At 46.2% G+C, this 25,516-nt stretch overlaps 1 protein-coding gene across 6 annotated transcripts; it reads left to right on the top strand.

Moving 5' to 3' along the window:
* Positions 1-794: 794 nt before the first annotated feature.
* Positions 795-25,516, top strand: SERPINA12 (serpin family A member 12). 6 transcript variants are annotated; one of them, XM_035261377.3, is made up of 7 exons: positions 8,662-8,809; positions 9,664-9,731; positions 11,305-11,441; positions 14,579-15,245; positions 16,860-17,130; positions 23,231-23,378; positions 25,300-25,516. In XM_035261377.3, the coding sequence occupies exons 4-7, from the start codon at positions 14,612-14,614 to the stop codon at positions 25,483-25,485; spliced, it is 1,239 nt and encodes a 412-aa protein (XP_035117268.1). In that variant the 5' UTR covers positions 8,662-8,809; positions 9,664-9,731; positions 11,305-11,441; positions 14,579-14,611; the 3' UTR covers positions 25,486-25,516. The 6 variants fall into 6 exon arrangements, with proteins under 6 accessions (XP_035117273.1, XP_035117274.1, XP_035117268.1 ...); XM_035261380.3 differs by lacking the exon at positions 9,664-9,731; XM_035261381.3 differs by lacking the exon at positions 11,305-11,441.

The following is a 25,516-nucleotide window of genomic DNA, read 5'->3' as shown; positions in this document are numbered from 1 at the left end:
GTTAGTTTAAGTAAAATTGATTGACAGCATGTCTTGCAATAGTTTGGCTGTCTCAGGTAACAACAGATCCAATGCAGTTTCCTGTTGCCCATTGTACAGGTGGGTACACTGAGAACCAGAGGAAGGGGTGGCTTCTCCAGCCACCAGGTGCATTATGGGTCATCTATGTCTGGAACCCAGACCACAGGCCCAGGCCCTGAGACCTCCCAGAGCTCGGGAGTGAGGTGTGGTTGGTTGGATGGGCTGCCTACTCCCAGACTGCACCTGGGAGGTAGGACAGAGCCATGTGAACATCTATGCCAGGCAGCTGGTATTCTACAGCAGTGCCAGTGTGCCCACACCCATTCCTGCCCTGCCCCAGGGAAGGAATCTAGGAGTGGACAATTCTGCTCAAAGATGAGCACAGCAATCAGGGCTGTGGAGCTGGGAGGGTATGGCATGTGTCACTCTGGTTTCTGGTGCTCTCACCTTTATGAGGTTTACTGGGTGCCAAACACCCAGGCCCTAGGAAGCCAGGCCCTTGTCAGTAAATCTACAGAGCACCTTTGGTATATCAAGCACAGTGCCCCTTGCTATTTGGGATGGGAGAGGAAAAGCAAGCCTGAGCTTTTCCAAAGGGTGAGGAAGAGAACTCCCAGAGGAGTTACTCTCTGAGTGAGACACTTGGCAAGGCCAATTGGCCAGGCTGATCCTGGGAAAGGGGTGGAGGTGGCAGAGGCAGGCTCAGCAGGTGATTGGGCAAAGTCCACCCAGTTTGTAGACAAGGCTTGCGGGGCTGAGGAGCCTAGGGGATCACACTTGGAACCTGGAGGCTGCAGGACCAAGACTGAAAGAGGACTAGGGATCGGCAACACCTGGAGAAGGCCAAGGAAGACCAACCTGGAGAGAGAGGAGGAACTGGGGAGGTGAGGTTAGTCTAAGGGGCATTGCGTGTGTGTGTGTGTGAGTGTGTGTGAGAGTGTGTGTCAGTGTGAGTGTGTGTGTACATGTGTGTGGTTTGTCTGTTTCTCTGCCTTAGGGAAGAGAACCAAGGGCCAAGGTGATCACTCAAATAAACAGACATTCTGCGTCCCTCTCATGTCTAGCTCGAGGGCTGGATCACCAGTCTGGCCAAGGGTTTCATGGGTCACTGTTGGCTATTAAGATGCTGCGGCCATGCTTTCATTTATGGTCTACCAGAAAGCTATCCATGGAACAAAGGATTCAAAACCAGAAGACCTGATTTTTGAATCCTGGATCTGCTAACTGTCCAGCTATATAGGAAACTCACAAAGTTAATGTGAAAAATATATAATGTGTATCAATAACCGTATCTACTAATATATGTATGGAAGTACCCTGCTCTGCAGAGACAAAGACAAAGAAGAAAACAAGACAAGGAAAATCAAAGCCGGCCCCCAACAATGTTTCAATGCAAATTCACCCCAATATTTTACCTTTTTGCTGATTGAGAAACACAGGTGGTTACTTATTGATATATAAGACCTGTTTGTTGTTAAGAACATGAGCTCTCTATTTTGTACGTACACTCCAATTTGTAATTCCGAATGTTCTGTAGAGTTGTAACACACTGCATAAAGATGGTATATCCATCTTTGCCATCTTTTCTTACATGGTTTCTCACTATGTATAATGCTTAAGAAGGGCTTTCTCACTCTAACATTATGAAAAAGTTTTCTTCCAACACTTGTAATTTTGTTTTTGAAATGATTTGTTTCTCAATCACTCACCTTTTCTCAAATGTTCTGAAATGTCGTCTTGAATTTATTTGCTATTTACAGAATGCTTCCCAATTTGTTTTTTTGAAAACATATTTCTATTTCTCTCTTTTTATTCTTACTTGTTAGATTTTTATATGGAAAGATTTTCAACATTTTTTACTAGAAGTTTTTTAGGGTAACCTAGGATCTTGTTGGAGATAGCTTAAAAATAGTTTCTTTCAAAATCAATTATTTATTAATTTTAACTCATTTATTGATTGAGCTCCCCAATTGGAGCTGAACTAAAGTTACATTGTATTAATTCAGTCTTTGCCTTGTTGCTTGGAGGTACAGTATAATTTGTTCTAGTGGGGTTTGGGCTTTGCAATGTTTCACACTCTTGATCATTGGCTCCCAAAGCTGTCTGTCACAAGCATCAGCTGGGGATCCTGTGAAAGCCAGAGAAAAGCGGGGCCACCCAGGGAAATGCAAAGTATGATCTGAGATGGTGACCCGGAATCTCTCTCTCTCTCTCTCTCCCTGCTCTACTATAAATGGACATTTGGATTGTTTCTTCTTTGGGTTTATTACATAAAGGTGCTGTGGACATTGTAGTACACATCTTTGTAAACCCACAAGCACTCGTTTCTATTGGGCATATACTCTGAGATACAATGAATGAGTCAAAGAGTAAGCATATGTTTACCTTTTATAGATCCTGCCAAGCAATTTTCCAGCCAATGCGTTGGTGGCGATTTGCACACCCACCCACAGTGGAAGAGAGTTCTACTTGCTCCACGCCCTGGTGTAGCCAGTCCTTTTAATCTGAGCTATTCTAGTGGGTGTGTAGTGAGTTTTTCTTGTAGTTTTGCTTTGCATATTTCTGATGACTAATGATGTCAAGCACCTTTTCAGATGCTTATTGGCCGTTTGGATTTCTTCTTCCGTATTTTTTCATGTCTTTTCTTAGTTTTTAAGTTGTTGTCTTTTTTTAGTCGATTTGTAGAAGTGCTTAAAACAGCCATGAGCCCTTTATCAGACACAGACATTACACGTACCACTCCCAGCCTGTGACTTGCCTTTGTACTTTCTTAGGTGGTCTTAGAGGAACAAGGCTCTTAATGTTAGTGAAATTCCATATATCACTTTTTAAAAATGGTTAATACTTTCTACCTATCTCATGGTCATGAAGATGTTCTACTACTAATATATTTTCTTCTAGAAGCTTTATCATTTTGATTTTTGTGGGTTTTGAGGTAAAAAAATTAAAGATAAATAGTTTCATATGGTCCAATCTAATATCTTTCACATTTAAGTCTGTGACTTCTCAAATTAACTTCTGTATGTTGAGTGAAATGGTCACTGTTTATTTTTCTCCTGTATGGACGTCCACTGTTTTTTAAATTATTATTATACTTTAAGTTCTGGGGTACATGGACAGAACGTGCAGGTTTGTCACATAGGCATACATATGCCATGGTGGTTTGCTGCACCCATCAACCAGTCATAAACATTAGGTATTTCTCCTAATGCCGCCCCTCCCCTGGCCCTTCACTCCAGACAGGCCCCGCTGTGTGATGTTCCCCTCACTGTGTCCATGTGTTCTCACTGTTCAACTTCCACTTATGAGTAAGAACATGTGGTGTTTGGTTTTCTGTTTTTCTGTTAGTTTGCTGAGAATCACAGTTTCTAGCTTCATCCATGTCCCTGTAAAGGACATGAACTCATCCTTTTTTAATGACTGTCGAGTATTAGATGGGGTATATATGCCATATTTTTTTTTTTTTTTGAGATGGAGTTTTGCTCTTGTTACCCAGGCTGGAGTGCAATGGTGCGATCTCGGCTCACCGCAACCTCTGCCTCCTGAGTTCAGGCAATTCTCCTGCCTCAGCCTCCCAAGTAGCTGGGATTACAGGCACGCGCCACCATGCCCAGCTAATTTTTTGTATTTTTAGTAGAGACAGGGTTTCACCATGTTGACCAGGATGGTCTCGATCTCTTGACCTTGTGATGCACCCGCCGCGGCCTCCCAAAGTGCTGGGATTACAGGCTTGAGCCACCACGCCCGGCCCATATTTTCTTTATCCAGTCTATCATTGATGGGCATTTGGGTTGGTTCCAAGTCTTTGCTATTGTGAACAGTGCCTCAATAAACATACATGTGCATGTGTCTTTATAGTAGAATGATTTATAATCCTTTGGGTAATAAGGAATTGCTGGGTCAAATGGTATTTCTATTTCTAGATCCTTGAATAATCACCACACTGTCTTCCACAATGGTTGAACTAATTTACACTTCCATCAACAGTGTGAAATTGTTTCTATTTCTTCACATCCTCTCCAGCATCTGCTGTTTCCTGATTTTAATGATCACCGTTCTAACTGGTGTGAGATGGTATCTCATTGTGGTTTTGATGTGCATTTCTCTAATGAATGTGATGATGAGCTTCTATTCATGTTTGTTGGTTGCATAAAGGTCTTCTTTTGATAAGTTTCTATTCATATCCTTCATCCACTTTTTGATGCTTTTTTTTCTCGTAAATTTGTTTATGCTCTTTGCAGATTCTGTATATTAGCCCTTTGTCTGATGGATAGATTGCAAAAATTTTCTCCCGTTCTATAGGTTACCTATTTACTCTGATGATAGATTCTTTAGCTGTGCAGAGCTCTTTAGTTTAATTAGATCCCATTTGCAATTTATGGCTTTCGTTGTCATTGTTTCTGGTGTTTTAGTCTCATGACGTCTTTGCCCATGTCTGTGTCCTGAATGGTACTGCCTAGGTTTTCTTCTAGGGTTTTTATGGTTTTAGGTCTTATGTTTACTTCTTTAATCCATCTTGAGTTAATTTTTGTATAAGGTATAAGGAAGGGGTCCAGTTTTAGTTTTCTACATGTGGCCAACCAGTTTACCTGGCACCATTTATTAAATAGGGAATCCTTTTCCCATTGCTTGTTTTTGTCAGGTTTGTCAAAGATCAGATGGTTGTAGACATGTGGTGTTATTTCTGAGGTCTCTGCTCTGTTCCATTGTTCCATTTATCTGTTGTGGTACCAGCATGCTGTTTCAGTTACTGTGGACTTGTAGTATAGTTTGAAGTCAGGTAGTGTGATGCTTCCGGCTTTGTTTCTTTTGCTTAGGATTGTCTTGGCTATATGGGCTCTTCTTTGGTTCCGTATGAAATTTAAGGTAGTTTTTTATAGCTCTGTGAAGAAACTCAATGGTAGCTTGATGGGGATAGCACTGAATCTATAAATTACTTTGGGCAGTATGGTCATTTTCACAATATTGATTCTTCTTGCCCATGAGCATGAAATGTTTTTCCATTTATTCGTGTCCTCTCTTATTTCCGCGAGCAGTGGTTTATAGTTCTCCTTGAAGAGGTGCTTCACATCCCTTGTAAGTTGTATTCCTAGGTATTTTATCTCTTTGTAGCAATTGTGAATGGGAGTTCACTCATGATTTGGCTCTTTGCTTGTCTATTATTGGTGTATAGGAATGCTTGTGATTTTTGTACATTGATTTTGTATCCTGAGACTTTGCTGAAGTTACTTATCAGCTTAAGGAGATTTGGGGCTGAGACAATGAGATTTTCTAAATATATAATCATGTCATCTGCAAACAGAGACAATTTGATTTTCTCTCTTCCTATTTAAATACACTTTATTTCTTTCTCTTGCCTGAATGCCCTAGCCAGAACTTCCAATACTATATTGAGTAGGAGTGGTGAGAGAGGGCATCCTTACCTGGTGCCTGTTTCCAAAGGAAGTGCTTCCAGTTTTGCCCATTCAGTATATTGGCTGTGGGTTTGTCATAAATAGCTCTCATTACTTTGAAATATGTTCCATCAATACCTAGTTTATTAAGATTTTTTAGCATGAAGCGGTGTTGAATTTTATCAAAGGCCTTTTCTTCATGTATTGAGATAATCATGTGGTTTTTGTCACTGGTTCTGTTTATGTGATGGATTACATTTGTTGATTTGCACATGTTGACCCAGCTTTGCATCCCAGGGATGAAGCCAACTTGACCATGGTAGCTAAGCTTTTTGATGTGCTGCTGGATTCAGTTTGCCGATTGAGGATTTTCACATCAATGTAGGTCAGGGATACCGGCCTGAAATTTTCTTTTTCTGTTGTGTCTCTCCTAGTTTTGGTATCAGGGTTTTTTTTTTTTTTTCTTTTACCATTCATTGAAAGGATCATCCTTTCCTTTGAACTGCAGCAATGCCCTTGTCACATATCAGGTGACTTGCTGTGTGGCTCTGTTGGATTCTCCAGTCCATCCCATTGGTTAACTTGTCTGTCTCTGTGCCAATACCTTAATGCTGTAGCTTCATCGCTGTCTCGGTATCGGTGGCTGAATGCTTTAAAAGACATGGGAATCATCAGGTGGGAGTCACTTGCTTTAGCATGGGATTCTCAAACTCGGGTGCTCATTAAATCCCTTGGCTTGAAGTTCATAAAAGCACCGTCACCCAGCCTTCATCCTGCATCAACTAACCCAAAATCCCCAGAGGAATGTTCTGAAAATAGGTATTTTTAAAGCTCCTGGGTGATTCTAATGCACTCCCAGGACGGAAATAGCTGCTTTAGAGATAGGTTATTCCCATTTTGTGGTTAAAGAACTAGAAGCCCAAAGTCACATTTACAGTTTCTGGAGGCATTCGATTGTTCACTCACTTTCTCCAGGATGCAAAATCCTTGATATGCTTCTGTTGCCCTCGGTTTTCTCCTAGAGAACACCTACTCATCTGTCAAAACCCAGCTTAAGAGTGCCCCACCTATGAAGCTTTCTAGAGCACCCTAGGTAGGATCAGGTGCCTCCTGCATGTTCCTTTCCCAAAGTTACCTCTACCTTGGCCCTTACCTAGTAGGTGACTTGTATCTCTGTGCTCTCCTGTGTTCCCATCAGACCAGAGCTCTTGGAGTTAGGGTGTGGCATGGTCATTAACATGTTTCTGGCATCTGGGAGATCCAAAGAGTGATAGTGAGGATGGAAATTCCTAGCTCCCCTCTCACACCTACACAAGGAAATAATGTAAAAATATTCAGACCACTCCCCAGCCTCTGGCCAGTGCCTCGGGCTGATTAACGTATAACAATAATTCCCCCAGACTGGACAATCCGCTTCATCCTCCTAGCCCCCGTGAATACCAGGCACAAATCCATGGTCCTTGAATCTTAACTTAACCCCCCGTGAATACCAGGCACAAATCCATGGTCCTTGAGGGAGGCAGGGGCTGCCTCAAGTCTAGGCTGAGGTCCCTTAATGGGTGTATGGAGAGGGGTGGTTCTTCCCATGCCTGTGTCCTTCACTGCTCTCCACAGATGTTCACCTCCTCCGGGGCTCTTCTCCCCAGCCTGGACCGGCTGGCTAGCCTGCAGCCCACCTGTGGCTATCCTCTGCCTGTGGCCTACTGGCCTCTGGCACTGTCTGAAGTCAGGCATCCCCAGTGCTACCCATGTCTCTCAGTGGGCATTCCCACACACTGGCCTATCCCTACACATCTCCTGTGGGAATTTGCCCTGGAGCAGAGTGTGTCTGGGGCAGGTAGGCAGGGAGGCGTGGCCCTTAGACTCACAAAGGCCTCACCCAGTAATTAGAGGGCAGGGTTTTCCCTCCCAAACCAGGAGTCCAAACCTGGATTCTGGGTCAGTGTCCACCTCACTGGGTCTGATCTTCCACTGCTATAGCCTCTACAGTCACAGTGAGACCACCTGCACTCCCTAGCCTCAGCCCGTCCTTCTGTTCCCTCTGCCTTCCTTCGGTGACCAGAGATGGCCAGCGTGAAGTCTGTTGTCTTTCTGGTCACACAGTGTCTCTGACCCATGCATCCCAGCAGGCAGGCCTCGCTCCCTGGGTGAGAGAAGGGAGGGAAGGTGGTGACTCAGGGGCTTCTTCAGGGGTGCTTTCCAGCCTGGGCAGTTCCGGAACCCACCTCCCAAGGCCTTGTTCATCTAGGCCCTGAGCTGAACCAGGCCTGGGAATGAACTAGTGTCACCTCTTTCCAAGAAGGCCTCTCTGGGAGCCTGCTCTGAATAGCTCTGGGAATGAGAGTCATGTGTTTGCTAAAAGCAGCAACCCAAAGAAAGGAAGAACACCACCCATAGCTCTTCCAAGGCCTCTGAGGTGCTTCAGTCAGATGTGAGCTACTATGAAACACCACTAAATGGGGAGGAAACATATGAATGATGTTTCTGCTCTCTGGAGCTCACTAGATAAAGTGGAACTGAAGATGGGTATGTTGAACTTACTGCTCTTCCATCCCAGGATCAGTGAGCCTGGGAGGTTCCCAGACGTCATCAACGCTTCTCTCTCCAAGGGATAAAACTGAAGATGAGAATTCTATTTTATTTTAAGCCTTTGAAAAGTTAATCCTGAAGTAATATCTGTTTTTTAAAAGACAGTTTGGAAAATATAGAAAAGTAAGGGAGGCAGAGACAACAGAACCCAACCATGGTCTTATCACTCCAGCACAGCAAATATGAAATAGGGAAACAATTTGTCATTTCTGTGATCACGAACTTTGAGGTGAGTTTTTAGTTCCTGTTCTTCCCAATGGAAGTCATGCATTTAGTTGTCTATTCATCTCTCCTCAAACTATTTCCCCAAAGGACTCCATGTGAGCTAAGGTAATAGAGCTGACAACTTGGAATACATGAAAAATAGCAAAAGAAAATGGTGAGTGATAAATGGGAAAGACCCCAAGAAACGCAGTTATCAACCTGTTCCCATGGGCAACAATGATAACATTTGGGTTGAGTATTCAGTGTTAGGACTCCAGGCTGCTCTATTGTGTAGACCATTCTGGCCTCCATACCAGGAGAGCAATTGAGAAATAGAGTCATTGCAAAAGATGTCTAGTGGACTTCATTAGCGAAGCCACAGCCCAGTGGGTGTGGCCAGTACAATGCCGCCACCCCCAGAGGTGAAGAGAACCTCTGGGGAGGTGGTGTGGTCATTGTTCCCAGAGCCTCCATCACCTGCCCACTCATGCCAGCTCATTTTATTGGCCTTACTCTACTTTTCCAAGAAGCCATGGAAGTATAAATAGTAAAGCAAGAAAGGCAGATGCATTTGGCTGGCTCAGTGGACTTCTGAATATACTGTGAGTATGAGACCTTTCCTTCCAAAAGATCAAGTGCTACTTGTCTATTCCACACGAAGCTTGCTTCAGATTAAGGGAGGATGTAGCACTGTCCCCAGGTGCGTGCATGAAAGGAAAATTCTAGAGGATCTCCAAAATCTGGGGAAACCCCTCTTGAGGAATTTGCTGAATATCTTTGCTAGAGTTTCGCAGACGTCTACTGCCCAGTGCTTTTCTAGAGAAAAAAAAAGCTTCATGAATGTGAGGATGGGAGAGGTCTTGGGACATAAGGTGGTGCCTCCAACTTGGGTCCACCCCTGCTGCATGATGCTGGCCACAGTCAACCTTGTATGTGAGGTGTTTGTGAATCTTTATCTCTCCCTGAGGACAGAGGTTGGATCCATCAACTCACTGGTTCATGGAGAAAGTGAGCCCCCAACCAGCCTGTTCAATGCATTTCTGCAGAATTGTCTTCACTGGCTGGATTCTCACCACTGATGAGCATTGAACCATCATCTCTTCCTTTGTCCAGTCTGGGCCTTGTTTCCCTCTTTATGGCACAGATAGTCCTGAAGGTGATGATCTCTCAGCCTTTCCAACCCACATATCCCCTCGTCCTAGAATTAAGTCACTGAAGGGGAGGAGAACCAGGTCAGGCAGACAGCTGGAAGGTTCTTGAGAGTTTAGAAAAGGCTATGGGGCTGGTTTCTCTGAAGGTCAGTCTGCAGTATCAATATGAACCATTTCCTGGGCATTGCCTCAGTGCCTGACACTGAGTGGGGACTCAAACACATTTCTTAAAGAGTGAAGGCAGAAATCTACAGGGCAAATTATGAAGTGGAATGGGAACATGTGGTCCATTCTTTGTTTTCCAGGAAAGAGGAAAAAGCATATTGCCGTGGTCATCAGAGTTTGTTTATGGGGCTTCTCTTACTTCTAAAAGGTGAGAGAGGATATGTCTTACCACCACTTAGTTCTAAACAGGCTTTTCAAAAATAGTAATTTAATTTCTAATGTCTATAGAGTGATTCCTTTTAAAGTAATACTAGGCCCTTAGGGCAGGTGAACCACAGAGCAGGCCTGGAGTGGCTCTTACGTGCAGGGCTTTGGTGAGGGTCTTCTGTTGGAAGACCACAGCACATCTATAGCAAGGATTCCTCAGATTCTTCAGCCCCAGGGAGGGCACCGAGTTTACCAAAATGCTGAACATTCCAAGGGGTACTCTGAAAAGTTTCTGAGGAAAGGTGGGGTCTTAGGGGGCCTGGGGTTCTTGGGGCAGGAAGGGGTGCCTGGTGCATGCAGCCAGTGTGGAAAGCGTCTCTCCAGTGAGCCAGCAACATGCTGGTTGCCTGAACCTCACTCTGCTGGGGCTCAAGACATAGGAGCTTGTCCAAAGCATTCTAAAGTTTTTGGCCTCATTGGCTTAAGGAAGGATATGACATCAACTCTTTCTAACCAATTTCATCCCAGGGAAGAGAGGTAGGATGGTCAACTATCAGGAGAGGGGTGACCTACCCAAGCCGAGGGGAGGTCTCTCTAAAGTAAAATGGTTCCAAACCACTGTGAACTGAGCAGATCTCCTGTAGCCTGTGTGTCTAGTATCTGTTTAGGTATTGTTTCTCCAAACTGTGGTGATAACAGGGGAAGCACTTTGTAAAATTACAAATTTTATTATTGTTGAGTCTGCTCTCACCGCTCACTGTTGCTTCGACTGGCTGATCAGGACAGTGTGGGAGGTGGAAGAGGTGCCTTCCCACGGGGAACCCCCTCTCTTGTAGACTTAAGCCGCCTCTGCTGCCTGTGCGGAGGCTTCCTGCCTGATTCGGATCTGTCTTCAGGATGAATGACTTCCGGGTCAGTGAGGCACTATTTTATCTATTCATAAGAGAAGGAAATTATTTTTCCCAATTAATAGGGATATGGGAGCAGGATGGTCAGAGAATGGAAATACTGACTACAGCTTTACCTGTCCCATGTGTTCCCCATGGAGTTTAGTTTTTAACTTGTTCTTTTTTTTCTTGGTTTTATTTTAATTTTCTCTTAATTTATTTTGAATGACAACCAAACACACACAGATACACACACACATTCCAAACTAAAAGCCAACAAACAATTGCCCAACTCAGGAGAGCAACCTATCAATTTATTGGGAAGTAACTAGTTGCTCAGCTATTTTAATTGATGGAATTAAAAAATTAGCCTACTCAGGCATCTAACACAACTGACAAATTTGGGTCAGTTTAAAGCCTGTGATGACAGATGGAAAGGCCGGGAATGAGGCTGGTGTGGGCTTTTTGGGGGAGAAAGGCCGGATGTTGGCACTCAGGGAGCCAGAAAAGGAGGCTTGGTGGGGACTCCTGGGACACAAGCATGCAGAGGTGGGAGGGCACTGAGACCCGGCCAGGCTGGGATGTGGGCTGTGTCCCATGGGGGGGTGACGGTGGCAGTGCCACCTGATCAGCAGCATCTCATGAGGGAAGAAACCAAATAATCACCATATCCCCCTCATTTAACAGATGAAGATACTGAGAGCCTGAAGGTTTAGGAGACTTGCCTTGAAACACCTGACAAACACAAGCTGGGAGGACATCTATCCAGGCCTGGAATTCCATAATCCAGTCTCGTTTCTGAAACTTGGTGATGTAGAGAAAACGTGAGGGCTCAGCGACTGAGCCCTTTTATTTTATTTTAAAAATAAAAGAATTTGCGAAGTCCTTGCCCTCCAGATCACAGGGCAATGGTGAAGACAGATACGTAAAGCTGTGCGTGCCGGGAAGCATTCCCAAGATGGTGCTTTCTGCAGGTTCCCTCCCTGCTCTAGCCCTGCCCTGCCCAGCCTCCTCCCAAGGCTCCTGATGGGTTGCTGAATGACTTCCATCTCAGCTGGCTGCCAAACCCGCTGCTGAGAATGTTTTCTCCACTTGAGAAACGTGTCTTAACTTCTCCGCTCCTTGAGGGACGTGTCTTAACTTCTCCACTCCTGAGCACTAGGAACTTGGGCCCACTCTGAAGAGCAGAAGCTTCTATTTTTAATCCAGGCAGCCTTCACAAACAGTGCAGGCCCCTACACCCTGAGATGGACGCCTTTCCATTTTCTATTTTCTTTTGTTTATCTGAAGCATCCTTGGAAATTTTACTAATTAATTTCTCTTCTATAATCTGTTTTCAGACAGCCCGTAGAGCCCTTGTTTATCAACACCTGTTATTAAGTTTTACCAAAAAGTGTTTTTGAGGGATAGAAGGTGCTTAGAGAACAGCTAGGTTCAGAGTGGGGGAGTGCTTTCTGGAATGTCACACAGCTCTGAAGGCATCAGAGCAGAGCACAGAACTCCTGTCTACTTAGTAGTCCTGGCATTTTAAATATTTGTATCTGCCTTTATTTGTGAGAACGTTTTTGGCTTCAAGGAAGTGACCATGTAACTCGACGTCACTAGTGGTCTAGAGGCAGGGTGGGCTCTGGGGTCATCTTTTTCTGTGGCCCCAGCTCCAGTTTCTCCCGAAAACCCTTGGATGCATCCTCTTTGTGCTTCGGCTTTGTCTTAGCATCACTTCCTTCACGGGGCAAAACTGCTGTTAGTCCCTGCCTGCCACACCTTCCGGCCCAGGACATCCCAGGAAAGAGACAGACAGCACCCCAACATTCCAACAAACAGTCTTGAAATCCTCCCTCATTGCACCCCTTCAGCCACATGCCCCTCCTTAACCAAGGATCAGGGCAGAAATTCCCACCTGCACTGATTGGATTAGATCTAGCTCCTGAACCTACCAGTTGCAGGAGAGTTGAGATGCCCCTGCACCAATCAGGCCCTCCCTTGGAGCTCAGCAGGGCTTCTGTCCCTGAGACATGTGGGCTGCCTGAGAGAAGAGTATATTACTGAAAGGAAGGAAAAGAAAGAGAAGAAGAGGAGAAGAGGAGAGGTAGAGGAGGGGAAGAGGAGGAGGATCTGTTGGGAAGCTGGGAGGGTGGATGCATAGGAGCAATGACCAGTATTCACTAGAACTTTCCAATACTATTCTACAAACTCCTTGAAGACCTTTGCTGTCATCAAGGCTCTATCCACAGTGCTTGGCGTAGAAGGATTTGGGCATGAAGAACCTGGGAAGAGGGGACACTCCTAGGTACAGGCCCTACCTGGTGTTCATTCGTCTGTTCATTCAGTCAACCAGAAAGAGCCAGACATGGGAATTTAGCTGTGCAGACCCTGCTGATGGCTGGCCCAGTTACCCTTTGCTGGTGCTGCTGTGAGGGTTGGCTGCTGACAGCTCACAGCAGCCCTCTCCTCTCCAGGAAATTGCCCTTGGCTGATAAGACCTAACAGACCCAGTTATGCACCATGACTTGCATCTAGGGGATAGATCATAGCCACCAACTGACTGATTCTATCCAAAAGGTCAGCCTGGAGAGCCCTCCTGCTGTGGACCAGGCCAAGGCTAGATATCACCTTGGCTCCTTCCCTTTTCCATCCCACTCCCCTCACTTCCCTGCAGGCTCCTGCTGAGACAACAACTTCAATACATAACATGCACCTAAAGCCCCATCTCAGGTTCTGCTTCTAGGGAACTTAATCTAAGACAACCATGAATAGCCTTTACTGTGGACAAGCTCACTATTACCTAAGGATTACAGACATATAATATATAAATTACAGGAAGAAAGCAGACTAAACGATATAGCAGATGACCAAGCGAAGAAATCTGCCTTCATTTTACATATAAATTGGCGTAACCATTTTGACAGTAGTATGTCCAACCAGAGAAATCAGGAAGCTTTTTAGGCCAACATGCTTTTGGCATCTCTCTGTAGCATTGGGGCTGGAGATTAAGGGAAGACAGTAACTCAAAGTCTTGTCTCCCAGAAACTCACAATGCCATTGGAAGACGTGAAAGCTGAGAGGTGGGTGAAATGAGCAGCAGTCCAGAGCCAGGCAGACCCGGCTGTTCCTCTCCCATGGTGCCGTCCCCATTCCCTCCCTGGGAAGCATGTAGGGAAGAAGGTTTTCTGGAGACTTAGGTCCTCCTAGAATGAATATCCACCACCTAGAGAACATATGAGCTTAAACAAAGGGCTTGATCTCTGCAGATTAGTCATGATTCTTTTGGCTGAAGGGGAAAAAATTTCAACTCAAACCAACCAACTCTAAAAGGGAAATTTATTGGCTCTTATAACTTGGAAACATGGAGGTGTGTAGTAAATTGAGGTAAAGCTTAGTCCAGGGACTCCAAAGATGTCATCAGATGTATCAGTCCCTTTCCATCTTTCCACCTCCCTCTATCGGTCTCCTCTCCTTCTGCATGTGGACCCCATGGCCACATTCAGCTTCCGGGCTATTTCACAAAGCCAGCTGCCCCAAAGTTTAGAGAGTTTTGCATTCCCTTGGAAAGACACTGATTGGTATAATTTTGGTCACACTCTTATCTTTAACCAGCCAATGTGGCAAAGGAATGAAGTATTACATTGACAGGTCTGGGCCACATGCCTACACAACAGGGTATCCTCACTGTGGTCCAGTGGAGGGGAGAAGTTCCTCAAAGGAATTGAGACACTTTCCATAAAGAGGGTACAAAAACAAAAGATGTCTTTTACATTCAGTCCTCCTATTTACAAAATGTAGAAAATCATTTCTAGTCCCCAGGGTGATGATAAAGGTTAAATGCTATAAAAGAGTCAAGCACTCAGAAACTGCCGTGTACAACGCATACTAGTCACTTTATTTCTTCTTTCATCTGGTCTTCCTCTGGGCTACATGTGGGCAATGGGGTTATCATGTTCTTTTTTTCTGCTAACCTCAGGTCTGCTACTCAACGGGATAGTCTTCAAGGAAAATGAACCCCACGCTGGGCCTGGCCATTTTTCTGGCTGTTCTCCTCACTGTGAAAGGTTTCCTGAAGCCAAGCTTCTCACCAACCAGTTATGAAGCTTTGGGCCAGGCCCAAAGGCAGAAGGAAAGAATGGCAGCCAAGAAGCTTACAAAGCAGAACATGGATTTTGGCTTCAGGTTGCTTAAGAAGCTGGTCTCTAACAACCCTGGCAGGAACATCCTCCTATCCCCCTTGAGCATCTCTACAGCTTTCTCCATGCTGTGCCTGGGTGCCCGAGACAGCACCCTGGATGAGATCAAGAAGGGGTTCAACTTCAGAAACATGCCAGAAAAAGATCTTCATGAGGGCTTCCATTATATCATTCGCAAGCTGAACCAGGAGACCCAAGATATCAAGATGAGCATTGGAAACACCCTGTTCATTGACCAGAAGCTGCAGCCACAGAGTAAATTTCTGGAAGATGCTGAGAACTTTTACAGCGCAGAAACCATCCCCACCAACTTTCAGAACCTGGAAAATACTCAGAAGCAGATCAATGACTTTATCAGTCACAAAACCCATGGAAAAATTAACAACCTGATCAAAAATATAGACCCTGGCACTGTGATGCTTCTTACAAATTATATTTTCTTTCGAGGTAAGGCTTTTGAAATGTTGGTATGGAAAGAATAGGATGACCATTAGATTTGTTGGCTACTTGTTTGCTCTGTGATCTTGAATTCATATGTGATTTATCTTTCAGAATTTCACTTTTTCTCTCTGTAAAATGGGTACCATGTTACACAACTCATCACACAATTATTGAGATTTAAAGTGAAAATATATGTAAAATGAACTTTATGAAGTCTATCATTTTCATTATTGGTGATTATCCTAACACAACATTGGTTATACAGGTTGGAGTGACATTTTATTCTCATCTCTTAGATGAGAAAAAATTCAGAGAGAGATTAACTAACTTACTACAAAGCCCATCAATGAGAGTCAAGACTGGAACCCATTTCTTCTGACCCTAGCACTGTGTGCTTTCCACCACTCTAAGCAGACACCTAGATGGTGATTGTGTTGATTATGGTGATGGTAATCATTTGGTGGGTCTCCTTATATATACAATATATAAAGTCTCTTTATCAGACTGAAAAAAAAAGGTGGAAGTATGTTTCCAAATTTCAGCTTTATCCCCTAACACCACACAGAACACATGTACACAGGTTGGCCACAATAGGTGGGAATCAGAGGCCAACACCCATCAGTCCAGACAAAATCACTGCTAGGACATCAGCAACATGGTATTAAATATAAAAAATTGAGGGTTCTCAAAATCCACAGAGAGATTGATGGCTAAAGAGGAAAACAGGTGACCAATGGCAGTCTAAAATTTCAGTCTGCCCAAACCAGAGAAGGAAAGAGGAGAATCTGGAATTTCCTGAAATTCCTATGTCCCCTAGATAACAATAGGAATAACAGTGAAAATAATGCTGCTGCTGATGACTAGCACTTACTCAACACTCACTATACACAGGCACAGAGCTGTGCTGCCTTATCCCACTACATGTCAAAGCTGTCAATATCCTCACTTTACAAATAAGAACACTGAGGTTCAGGGAGATTGAGACACTTGTCCAAGGTTAATGCTTGATAACCTTCTGGACAGGCAGATAGAACAGTGAGGCCAGGATTTGAACTCAGGAAGTTGGCCCTATAATGGGGACTCTGAGGTAGCAGGTTTGAAAGACCTAGGTCTGAGTTTATGCCCAATAGGTCAAGGTATCTTCAGAGTCCAGGCACCCAAGCTTCAGTGTTCACTGCTCTTTGGTAAGCTCCAATGGCAGCCTGTTCCACCAGTTTTCTTAGACCCACATGAGAGCAGCTCCTTCAGGGATGACTCAGAATCAAGCATTTTCTCTCACATCAGATTCAATTAACCCTCTTTAATTGTAATGCAATCCCCTTTGTTAAGACATAATCCATGTGCTTTCTCAGGCTCAGGGGAACCTGGGCTTATGGCAGTCTGATGTTCCTCTCTTAATTCGTCAACCTAGTCCTGGCTTCTTTTGGGGACTAATAATTGCACCTGAGCCCATCTCATCAGAAGTCTCCAGGACATGGCATGAGGGCAAGGACTTCCCTGATATCCCAGAATATCCCCCTTTACCCTGAATCTGTGTGGACAGAGAGCAGTGGTTAGCTGGATTTAGTCACCTGTTTTCCCTTGGGATAATCATGTCATCTTGTCTTTCTTAAATCTAAGGCAAGTGGAGACATGAGTTTGATCCAAATCGAACTAAAGAGGAAGATTTCTTTCTGAAGAAAAACAGTTCAGTGAAGGTGCCCATGATGTTCCAGAGTGGCATGTACCAAGTTGGCTATGATGATAAGCTCTCTTGCACCATCCTGAAAATACCCTACTGGAAAAATATCACAGCCATCTTCATCCTTCCTGATGAGGGCAAGCTGAAGGACTTGGAGGAGGACTTGCAGGTGGACATTTTCTCCAGATGGAAAACATTACTGTCACGCAGGTAAAGAGGGTGCCTAGACCTTGCAGCTTTTACCTTCTCCCTGTCTTCCCTCTTATTTCTTCTATCTGAGCTCTTACCTTATGGTCAAGTTCTCTTCTGGGCTCTATACTAAACTTGTATTATGGTGGGAAGTGGACTGAGGAATAAATCACATGAATAGAGTGAAGTTCTTGGCTCTTTGAGGGAGATGCATCAAGACTGTGAGAGTATAGTAGATGGAGTCTTAATGGAGGGCAGTGGTCAGGGAGGACTTCACAGAGGATATTTGTGCCAAGTCTTCAAGGCTGAGTGGCAGTCTGTATGAAAGGTGGAGGAGCAAAGGAAATTGCAAGGACAAATAGGGACTATAAAAGGGGGTTCTGAGTTGTTCACTGTGAATAGAATGATGTTGTCAACTGTGGTGTCACACTAAAACCCATGAAGTGTCCCAAGTAAGTTACATGAATAATAGTTGAAGAACCAAATGGAATAAATATTTTTCTTTTGAAACACAAACTGAGATTAGATTAATGCCAAGCTTACAGAAGTCCTTCCAGGCACTTGCTTACTGGCAGATTCTGGGGAGAGAGGTAAGGGTTGATGTTGGGTTTTACTCTTGGGGACATAGTGTCAGCATGGACATACATGGTGCCTTAAAAGTGGCTGAGCTAGTGGCCTCTGGTGGCCAGAGCAGTGAAGGAGTAGCAGAGTGGGCAGCTTCCACTTGGACAAGTGTCGGACGACCTCTTCTGTGTTCTCATTCCCTCTTCCACCTTTCCCCTGTCATCATTCCCCATGCATCTCCTTAAAGGTGTTTGCTGAAAACTTCTGCCATACCTGATGTCCTATCAGGCACCAAGGATGGTTCCAAGAGAGGTAGAGATGATGCCAGGACTGAGCTTGGCAACTCATGGGTGGTAACTGAACTGATGCAACTCCTTTCACAGAGAACTTGGAGGCATCATTGCAGAAGGCATCTCTGATATCTGAAGTGAGCTGCAGGCTTAAGAAAGGGAAATTCTGATTCCAAATCTTCCAATAAAGTCACAGTTCTGGGAGGGGGGAGTGAAGTGGCACAGCATCCCAAGAGCCCTGGCATCCCTTGATATTGGCATAGCCTCACTTGCCTTTCCCATTGGGAATGAGGGAGCTGCAAGAGTTGGCAGGGTCTGGCCACTAAAACAAAAGAAAGGGTCCAGGTTACAACCTTTAGCCGAGACCTGGTCTTCTCATCTATGGTGTGTGGTCATACTCTTGCCAACATCACAATACTCTCAAGAGAATAAATGTGCCTTAGCACAGCATTGCTCCACAGAAAACACATCCAAATGTGAGCTCCTCTCTCCTTCTTCCTCCCATTGGCTAAAGAGGCAGAGTTCCAAGGTACCTCAGCAGAACTTTTCAACCTCTGGTTTACTGAATGGCAGGTGTCCTGCACATCTGACCCTCTTACCCTCAGGTTGAAGCCCTAGGGCAGCTGCCTTTCCACTGAAGAAGATGTTCCCAGTGGGAAGGGCAGGTGAGGCTGTGCAGATCTCAAGGGATGGCAGTGCTCTTGGAATGCTCTGTCACTTTTCTTCGCTCTTCCATAAATGTGACTTTATTGAAAGGATTTGGAACCAGAATTTCCCTTTCTTGAGCCTGTAGCTCATTCTAGATATCAGAGATGCATTCTGCAATGATGCCTCCAAGGCCGTGTTCTGTGTGAAAGGAGCCGCATCAGTTCAGTAAAGTTACCACCCACAGGATGCCCATGTTGTCTCTTAACATGGGGACATTCCCAAAGGGACTAACGTGTTTCCACCTGCACTCTACAGAGTTTTAGAGTTCACAGAGATGGCTTCGGAGGCCTCCCTAGGGAATTGGGGGGTGTAGGAAGTGAAGAGAAGGTGAAAAATGGGAAGGTTGCCAGATCTTCCACCTCACTTCATCCTGAAGTCTTGGCCTGTGATGTGAGACTTAGACTCCAGAAGATGATGTTTCCTGTAGGACTCAGATTACAGTGGCTTGAGACCCTGCAGTTGCTTTGCTGGAACTCGGTGTCCTGAGTGCACTCTACCCCCATCTCCAAGCCATGTCTGACAGTTTCCTATGGGGCTACAGCTCAGGTGTTGCACTGAGGGTTTCACAATCCCCTCACCAAGGCTCTCTGCAGCCCCTGCTGCTGTGACCACCATCAGGCCACCACCAACCACACAGGGATGCTCCCTGGGCACTGCCACCATCTCTATGGCTTCAGGCTTCGTCTCATTTTGCACCTTTACTTGAGAGTGGTATAGAACCTTCAAGATTTTCTGTAGGCTAGCACCAGCCTTCCTGGAGATTTGGGAATAACAGAACTAAAGCTCCTCACAGGGACTCAGGATAACTTAGAGTCCATGGAAGTGGCACGTTATGAAGTCCAAGTGCAGGCTGCTCCCAGGCTCTCTTCCAGGGCACTTCCTTCCATTTAACTAGTGCCTAGTCTGCCTCCCCCATCCATCTCCATGACTTGAGGCCAGGCATCCCTGCCAGGAGGGTCATGGAGAGGAAGGTTCCTCTCATCTCAGTGATCTCTGGTCTCCCCAGGCACTTCTAGCCTTGAAATGACAGACAGGTTAATAATGTCCACCTTCCTGAGAAGAAATTCCAAATCCTCTTGCAGGACAGGGGGCTTGCCCACAGTCCCCAGGGAATTACATTTTGTCAGAAAATGTTCCTACTTTCTGAGCTCGTTATGTCTGGGAGACAAGTAGCCAAGTCAGTCTGATCTACAGATGGGAAGCCTAGTCCAGGCACCTCAGTGGTCCCCTATGGAAGAGCAGAGGTGGGCAGGCTATCCCTATGCGCTCTTTCTGCAGTTCTCTCCAGACTGAAGGGCCTAGAAGATGCTGAAGAGAAAAATCACATTTTCCCTAAAAAGAAGTAACCAAGTCCACACACACACACCCCAACTTACATGTGGGTAGCATATGTCAGAATTTAGGTTTCAGAGACTTCCACCTGGCCTCTGTGCAGGAGGCAGACACCTGCTTTGGATTTGCATAATTTGAGGCCATCTGCTGCTCTGATTTCCCCAGAGGAAAAGCTCTATTTCCCAGGATCCCCCTTTAGGAGCAGAAAACTGCTGGTGGCTTTGAAATAGCCATTGTCCTGTTCAGTAGTGTTGAGGGGCCACTCCCAGGCTGGGTGCCCCGTAAACACTTTTCCGTACATAATGGCATATGCACTCACCTGCCAGCAGCAGCTGCGTTGAGCACCTTTCCACATTGGCCCAAACTAATGTGCCAAGTGGCCAATCTCCCCACTTGTGCACTGGACCTACAGCCCCTCACTACTCAGGAACGTCACCCTAGAAATCCTCTCCTCTCTTTCCTACATCAGCGTATATTTTTCCCTCTTCTGAATCATTTCTGTCAGATAGAAAGATGCTCTTATCTTTTCCATCATGAAACCTTGCAGGGGGCCAGGGATAACTTAGTTCCTAGAAATGGCTTCTATGCACGAAGACGAAGCAGGTGTCTGCCTTCTGTGCATGCCACCCTGTAAGGCTTGTGCCAGCCTGCAGGAAATCTCAAGGCTATTATTTTTCCAACATAAAATCTTCTCTTGACCTCTGCTTTTCCCCAGTTATTCCTCCATTTCATCACTGCCCCTCTGCGGGTGAATACCATGAAGCGGTTGCCTCTATTCATGGCCCCTAGTCCCTCTCATCCCCTCCTAAGCCCACTCTAGTCCAGCTTCTGTGCCCACTTCTCATGGAGAGCTCCCTTCCCAGGCACCCAGGGTGTCTGTGTTGTGGAGTGCAGTCAGTCTCAGGCCTCGTTGTTGGGCCGGTGGGTGTCCCCACCTCCTTAAGGCGCTCTTCTCTTGGCTTCCACCTCTCCACTCTCACAGCGCCTCCCGCCTCTCCCCTCCTCAATCTCCTTTGCTGGAGACCCCTCTCCTCCACCAGGTCTCAGAGGTGAGCCACCCAAGGCTCAATCCCCAGCCTTCTTTTCTGTCTATCCTTACCCCTGAGCGAATCGCACAGGCTCAGAGCTTTAACACCACCTGTATTACCACAACTGCCACGCTTCTAGCCTCAGACCCTGTTCTCCCCCAAACTCCAGAGTCATGGATCTTTCTGTTTACCCAGAATCCCCCCTGGATATGCAATTGGAACTTAGTGTCGACACATCCAAAATGGCATCCTGATCTGTCTCCAGTGAAGCTCTCCAAGCTTGCCCATCTCCGTCAATGGCGACTCCATCTTTTTAGTTGCTCAAGCCGAAAACCCTGGAGTCACCCTGACCACTCTCAAATGCCTCATTCAGCCTGTCAGGAAACCCCTTTAGCCTATGGCAAACTACGTCTGGAATTTGTACTTCCCTGTCATCTCTATGGCTCCCAGCATCTGACGACCACACCAGCTTCCGAATGGTCTCCCAGCATCGATTTTTGCCCATCCCCACTTCACACACATCACCACCATCTTAAGATTATAAGAGTATAATCTTAACAGAGGAGACAGAATGATACTTTTAAATCCTAAGCAAGACCATGTCACTCCTCTGTTCAAAACCCTACAGTGACTCCCCATTTTCTTCAGAAAAAACTCCCTTGCTTGCCTCAAACTTTGCTCAAACCTAGGCCCCATCCCTGATTCCTGCAAGTTGATCTATTTCTATTTTTCCGTGGTACTTACTGCCTTCTGCACACTACAGTATGTGTGTGTTGGCTTAGGTGGTACTTTCTGTTGTGTTGATTCTATCACCTGTCTTCCCTGCTAGAACAGACAGTCAGGAGCAGGGAGCTTTGCTTGTTCTGTGCATAGATGTGTCTCCAGCACCTAGAACAGTGCCTGGCATACAGCAGGCATTTACTAAATGTTGAGTAACTGAATGAGTGGAAAGGGAAATGTGGGAGTCTTTGGGGCTGTCAATATTTAAAGCTGTGAGACTGAAAGGCATGCATGGGAGGAAGTGAAGGTGGAAAAGAGAAGGGGAACAAGATCTGAGCCTCGAAGCAGCAGCCTAGCAGGTAGAGATGGGAGGGGTGGAGCCAGACAGGGGCAGGCCTCAGGGGAAGGAGGGGAAGCCTCGAGGGGTGGGCTTGGAACGCTCACCCTGAGGAAAGGGATTGCTGCCAGGTGTGGCTCACTGAGGTCAGCTCTGGGACATGGAAGTCTGGACATCAACAGTGGCTCTGGAAAGAGTTGCTTCTGTAGCAAGTTGAGGTCAAAGAGCTGACTGGAGCGGACTGAGGCGATCATGGGAAAGAGTGGAAGTAACTGGCAGAGACGACCTCTGCTACAAAAGGACGAAAAGAAATGAGCTGGAAGCTGGAGAGGCCATTCAAGGCCAAGAAAGATCTCTTGACGTTAGTTTTTGAGGATAGGGTCACTCTAGCGTGCGGCCTGCTCCAGGGGAGGATCAAAGGGCCTCTGTTTATGGGTGATACAGGAGAGAGAGGACACATAGGCAGGAATGAGGTCCTTGGGAAATGAGGTGCAGGGCCAGCCAGGTGACCAGAAATCCAGACTGCAGGCACCTCAGGAGAACCTGGCCCTAGACTCCAGGCAGGAGGATGGATGCCTGCTCTCTGCTAAGCACCAACTGTCTGCTGAGTGCCTTGTCTGCATTTGCCTTAGCACCCCTAGTGAGGTATTGATGATCATCTTCCTTCTCCCACAAGTGACTTACAAAGGGAAGCTCACTTGCCCCAAGTTGCAGAGCTCATGAGAGACAGTGTGGATTTGAACTCAGTGCTGTCTAGCTCCAGATCCTGGGTGCCCTGTTGCCTCTAGTGTCAGGTCTTCTGGGGTCAGGATGGGCTCGGGGCTCGGGCATGGCAGAGACTCCAGTGAGGACATCTTCAGGGACTGGCTGAGGGGCCCAGAGATTCGGAGGGACTGAGAGTACACCCTGTGGATGAGGGCTCTCGGGAAGGTCTGCTGGGAAGCAGGAACACAGTTCAAAGAGCATATGCTGTTTTGAAACCAGGATCCCAGGGTTAAGGAGCCCCTCCTCATTCTGTGGATGGAGAGAGATTGGAGACCTTTGGGGCTGGAGGACACACGTTTCATTCCTCATGTATCCTGAGGCTTGCCCTGCAAAACAACGGGGCTCGACCACTCACCCTTGTCATGTCCATTTCCCAGGGTCGTAGATGTGTCTGTGCCCAGACTCTACATCACAGGCACCTTTGACCTGAAGAAGACCCTTTCCTACATGGGTGTCACCAAAATCTTTGAGGAGCATGGTGATCTCACCAAGATCTCCCCTAGTCGCAGCCTGAAAGTGAGCAAGGTAAGCCCGCCAGGCCTGGACTCCACTCCTGCAGCACAGAGGCCTTCGCCCGGCCCCAGGCAGACCCGGGGTCACAGTGGCTGTCAGTCCGGACTCTACCCACCGGTTGGGGCATCCATGAATCCAGCCCTGCCCCTTACCAACCCTGTGATCCCGGGAAAACCACATAAGGCTTGCCAGCCTCATGCGTCCAGTCTCTCAAACTGCTACTATTTTGGAAATCAATTCAATGTAGCAAACGTTGATCAAGGCCTAGAACAGTTACCTGGCCTAGAACTGGTCTAGGTCCGACCCAGACTCTCTCTCAAAGGCCACATATTTCTTTTCTTTCTTTTTCTTTTTCTTTTCTTTTTTTTGAGACAGAGTCTCACTTTTATTGCCCAGGCTGGAGAGCAGTGGTGCATTTTGGCTCACTACAACCTCCACCTCCCAGGGTCAAGCGATTCTCCTGCCTCAGCCTCCCGAGTAGATGGAATTACAGGCACCCACCACCACACTGGGCTAGCTTTTTTTGTATTTTTAGTAGAGACAGGGTTTAGCCATGTTGGCCAGGCTGGTCTCAAACTCCTGACCTCAGGTGATCCGCCGACCTCAGCTTCCCAAAGTGCTGGAATTACAAGCGTGAGCCACCACACCCAAAGCCACACAGTTCTTAAGAGTCAGCAGTAAGCACGTGCTGCATAGGAAGAGATGATCAAGCAAAAGGCCCTGTGATCTCTGGCAAAGGTGAGCACCTGACTGTCTGGGGCAAGAACAGAGCACCGTACAGGTAGGGTCACTGGATTTAGCAGATTTAATACAAGATACTTAATTAAATTTGAATTTTAGACAAACGATGAATAATTTTTTCAGTGTTGGTATGTTCCAAATATTGCATGGGACATACTTACACTAAAACATATTCATTATTTAACTTGAATTCAAATTTCACCGGATGTCCTGTATTTTACCTGGCAACCCTACTTTGTGGTTAAAAGGCACTGAAGGAGGGGAAAGATTTCCACAGGCAGAGATGGGTGCCGTGATGGGTGTAGCAGCGTGGCCAAGACCGGGGGTTGGATATCATGGAGCAGTAGGTGGTGGGGACTAGGTGCTTAGATGGAGATGAAGTGGGAGGTTCAAGCCAGGCTGGGAGGGATGAGCTTGCCAAGCTGAGCCCACTGCTCTCAATCAGATGGCACAGGTTCCACTGTACTCTTCACGTTGATGTAAGAAACAGTTACTAGAATTTTCTCACTTTCGAGCTTTCCCACAGACTTCCCACAAACATTCAACGTCAGCTCTGAAGGTCTTGTTGAGTCCAATGGCTCATTTCTTTTTGTAGTTACATTTGCTAACAGCTATGATTCTAACACAGGATACTGTCCTGTTTTCTGCAACTAAAATTGTGACAAATTTGGAGATTAGAAAGAAATGTTCCAGCATCTCACACAGTCCTATCAGTTTCCCAGTACTGATCACCTGTTTACAGATGTTGATCCCTTTGGAGTGGGTCTGCGATGTGAGTCATCTCAAAAAGTGAATCCAGAATCCTTCTCCCTCCTAACCATCCACCAGGCAGATGAAAGGGGGTGCTGGAGGCTTCCGGGTAGGGACACCACCATCCCACTTTCACCACCTTTTCTGCCACGGCTATGGTTGATGCTTCCCTGTAACCCATGAAAAAGAGAAGAAAACGCCACTCCATCTCTCCCCCGCTCCTGCACCATCTTTTCCTTTGTGTGGCATCTACCTGTCAAATATTCTCCAGCAATAATGGCAAAAGAGACAGGAACCCTGGAGTGTCTGACAGCAGCCAAGTCACTGCTGTGCTGCACGGCTCTGGGCAAGTTGTCTCCCTCTCCGATCCTCTCTGGGCCTCTGGCCCACCATGGTGGCTGAGCAGCTTGGCAGGTCCTGACTTTGACCTTGGCTTCCACAGGCTGTGCACAAGGCTGAGCTGAAGATGGATGAGAGGGGCACGGAGGGGGCCGCTGGCACCGGAGCACAGACTCTGCCCATGGAGACACCGCTCGTCATCAAGATAAACAGACCCTTTCTTCTACTGATTTACCACGAGAAAATATCTTCTGTGCTCTTCCTGGGAAAGATTTTTAACCCTCAATAAAGGCGAATTCCTGCTTGCTGCAGACCCTGAA

The sequence above is a fragment of the Callithrix jacchus genome, chromosome 8 (assembly GCF_049354715.1).
Source record: "Callithrix jacchus isolate 240 chromosome 8, calJac240_pri, whole genome shotgun sequence".
In the NCBI taxonomy this organism is placed as follows: domain Eukaryota; kingdom Metazoa; phylum Chordata; class Mammalia; order Primates; family Cebidae; genus Callithrix; species Callithrix jacchus.
Note: the sequence above shows the minus strand (reverse complement) of the source record. Positions and strands in the feature narration are given on the sequence as shown.

Excerpts from the sequence above, each read along its gene's own strand:
- SERPINA12 (XM_035261382.3), top strand. The coding sequence starts at position 14,612 with ATGAACCCCACGCTGGGCCTGGCCATTTTTCTGGCTGTTCTCCTCACT. Across the intron at positions 15,246-16,859 it reads AAATTATATTTTCTTTCGAG|GCAAGTGGAGACATGAGTTT; the intron begins GTAAGGCTTTTG and ends CTTAAATCTAAG. Across the intron at positions 17,131-23,230 it reads AAAACATTACTGTCACGCAG|GGTCGTAGATGTGTCTGTGC; the intron begins GTAAAGAGGGTG and ends TCCATTTCCCAG.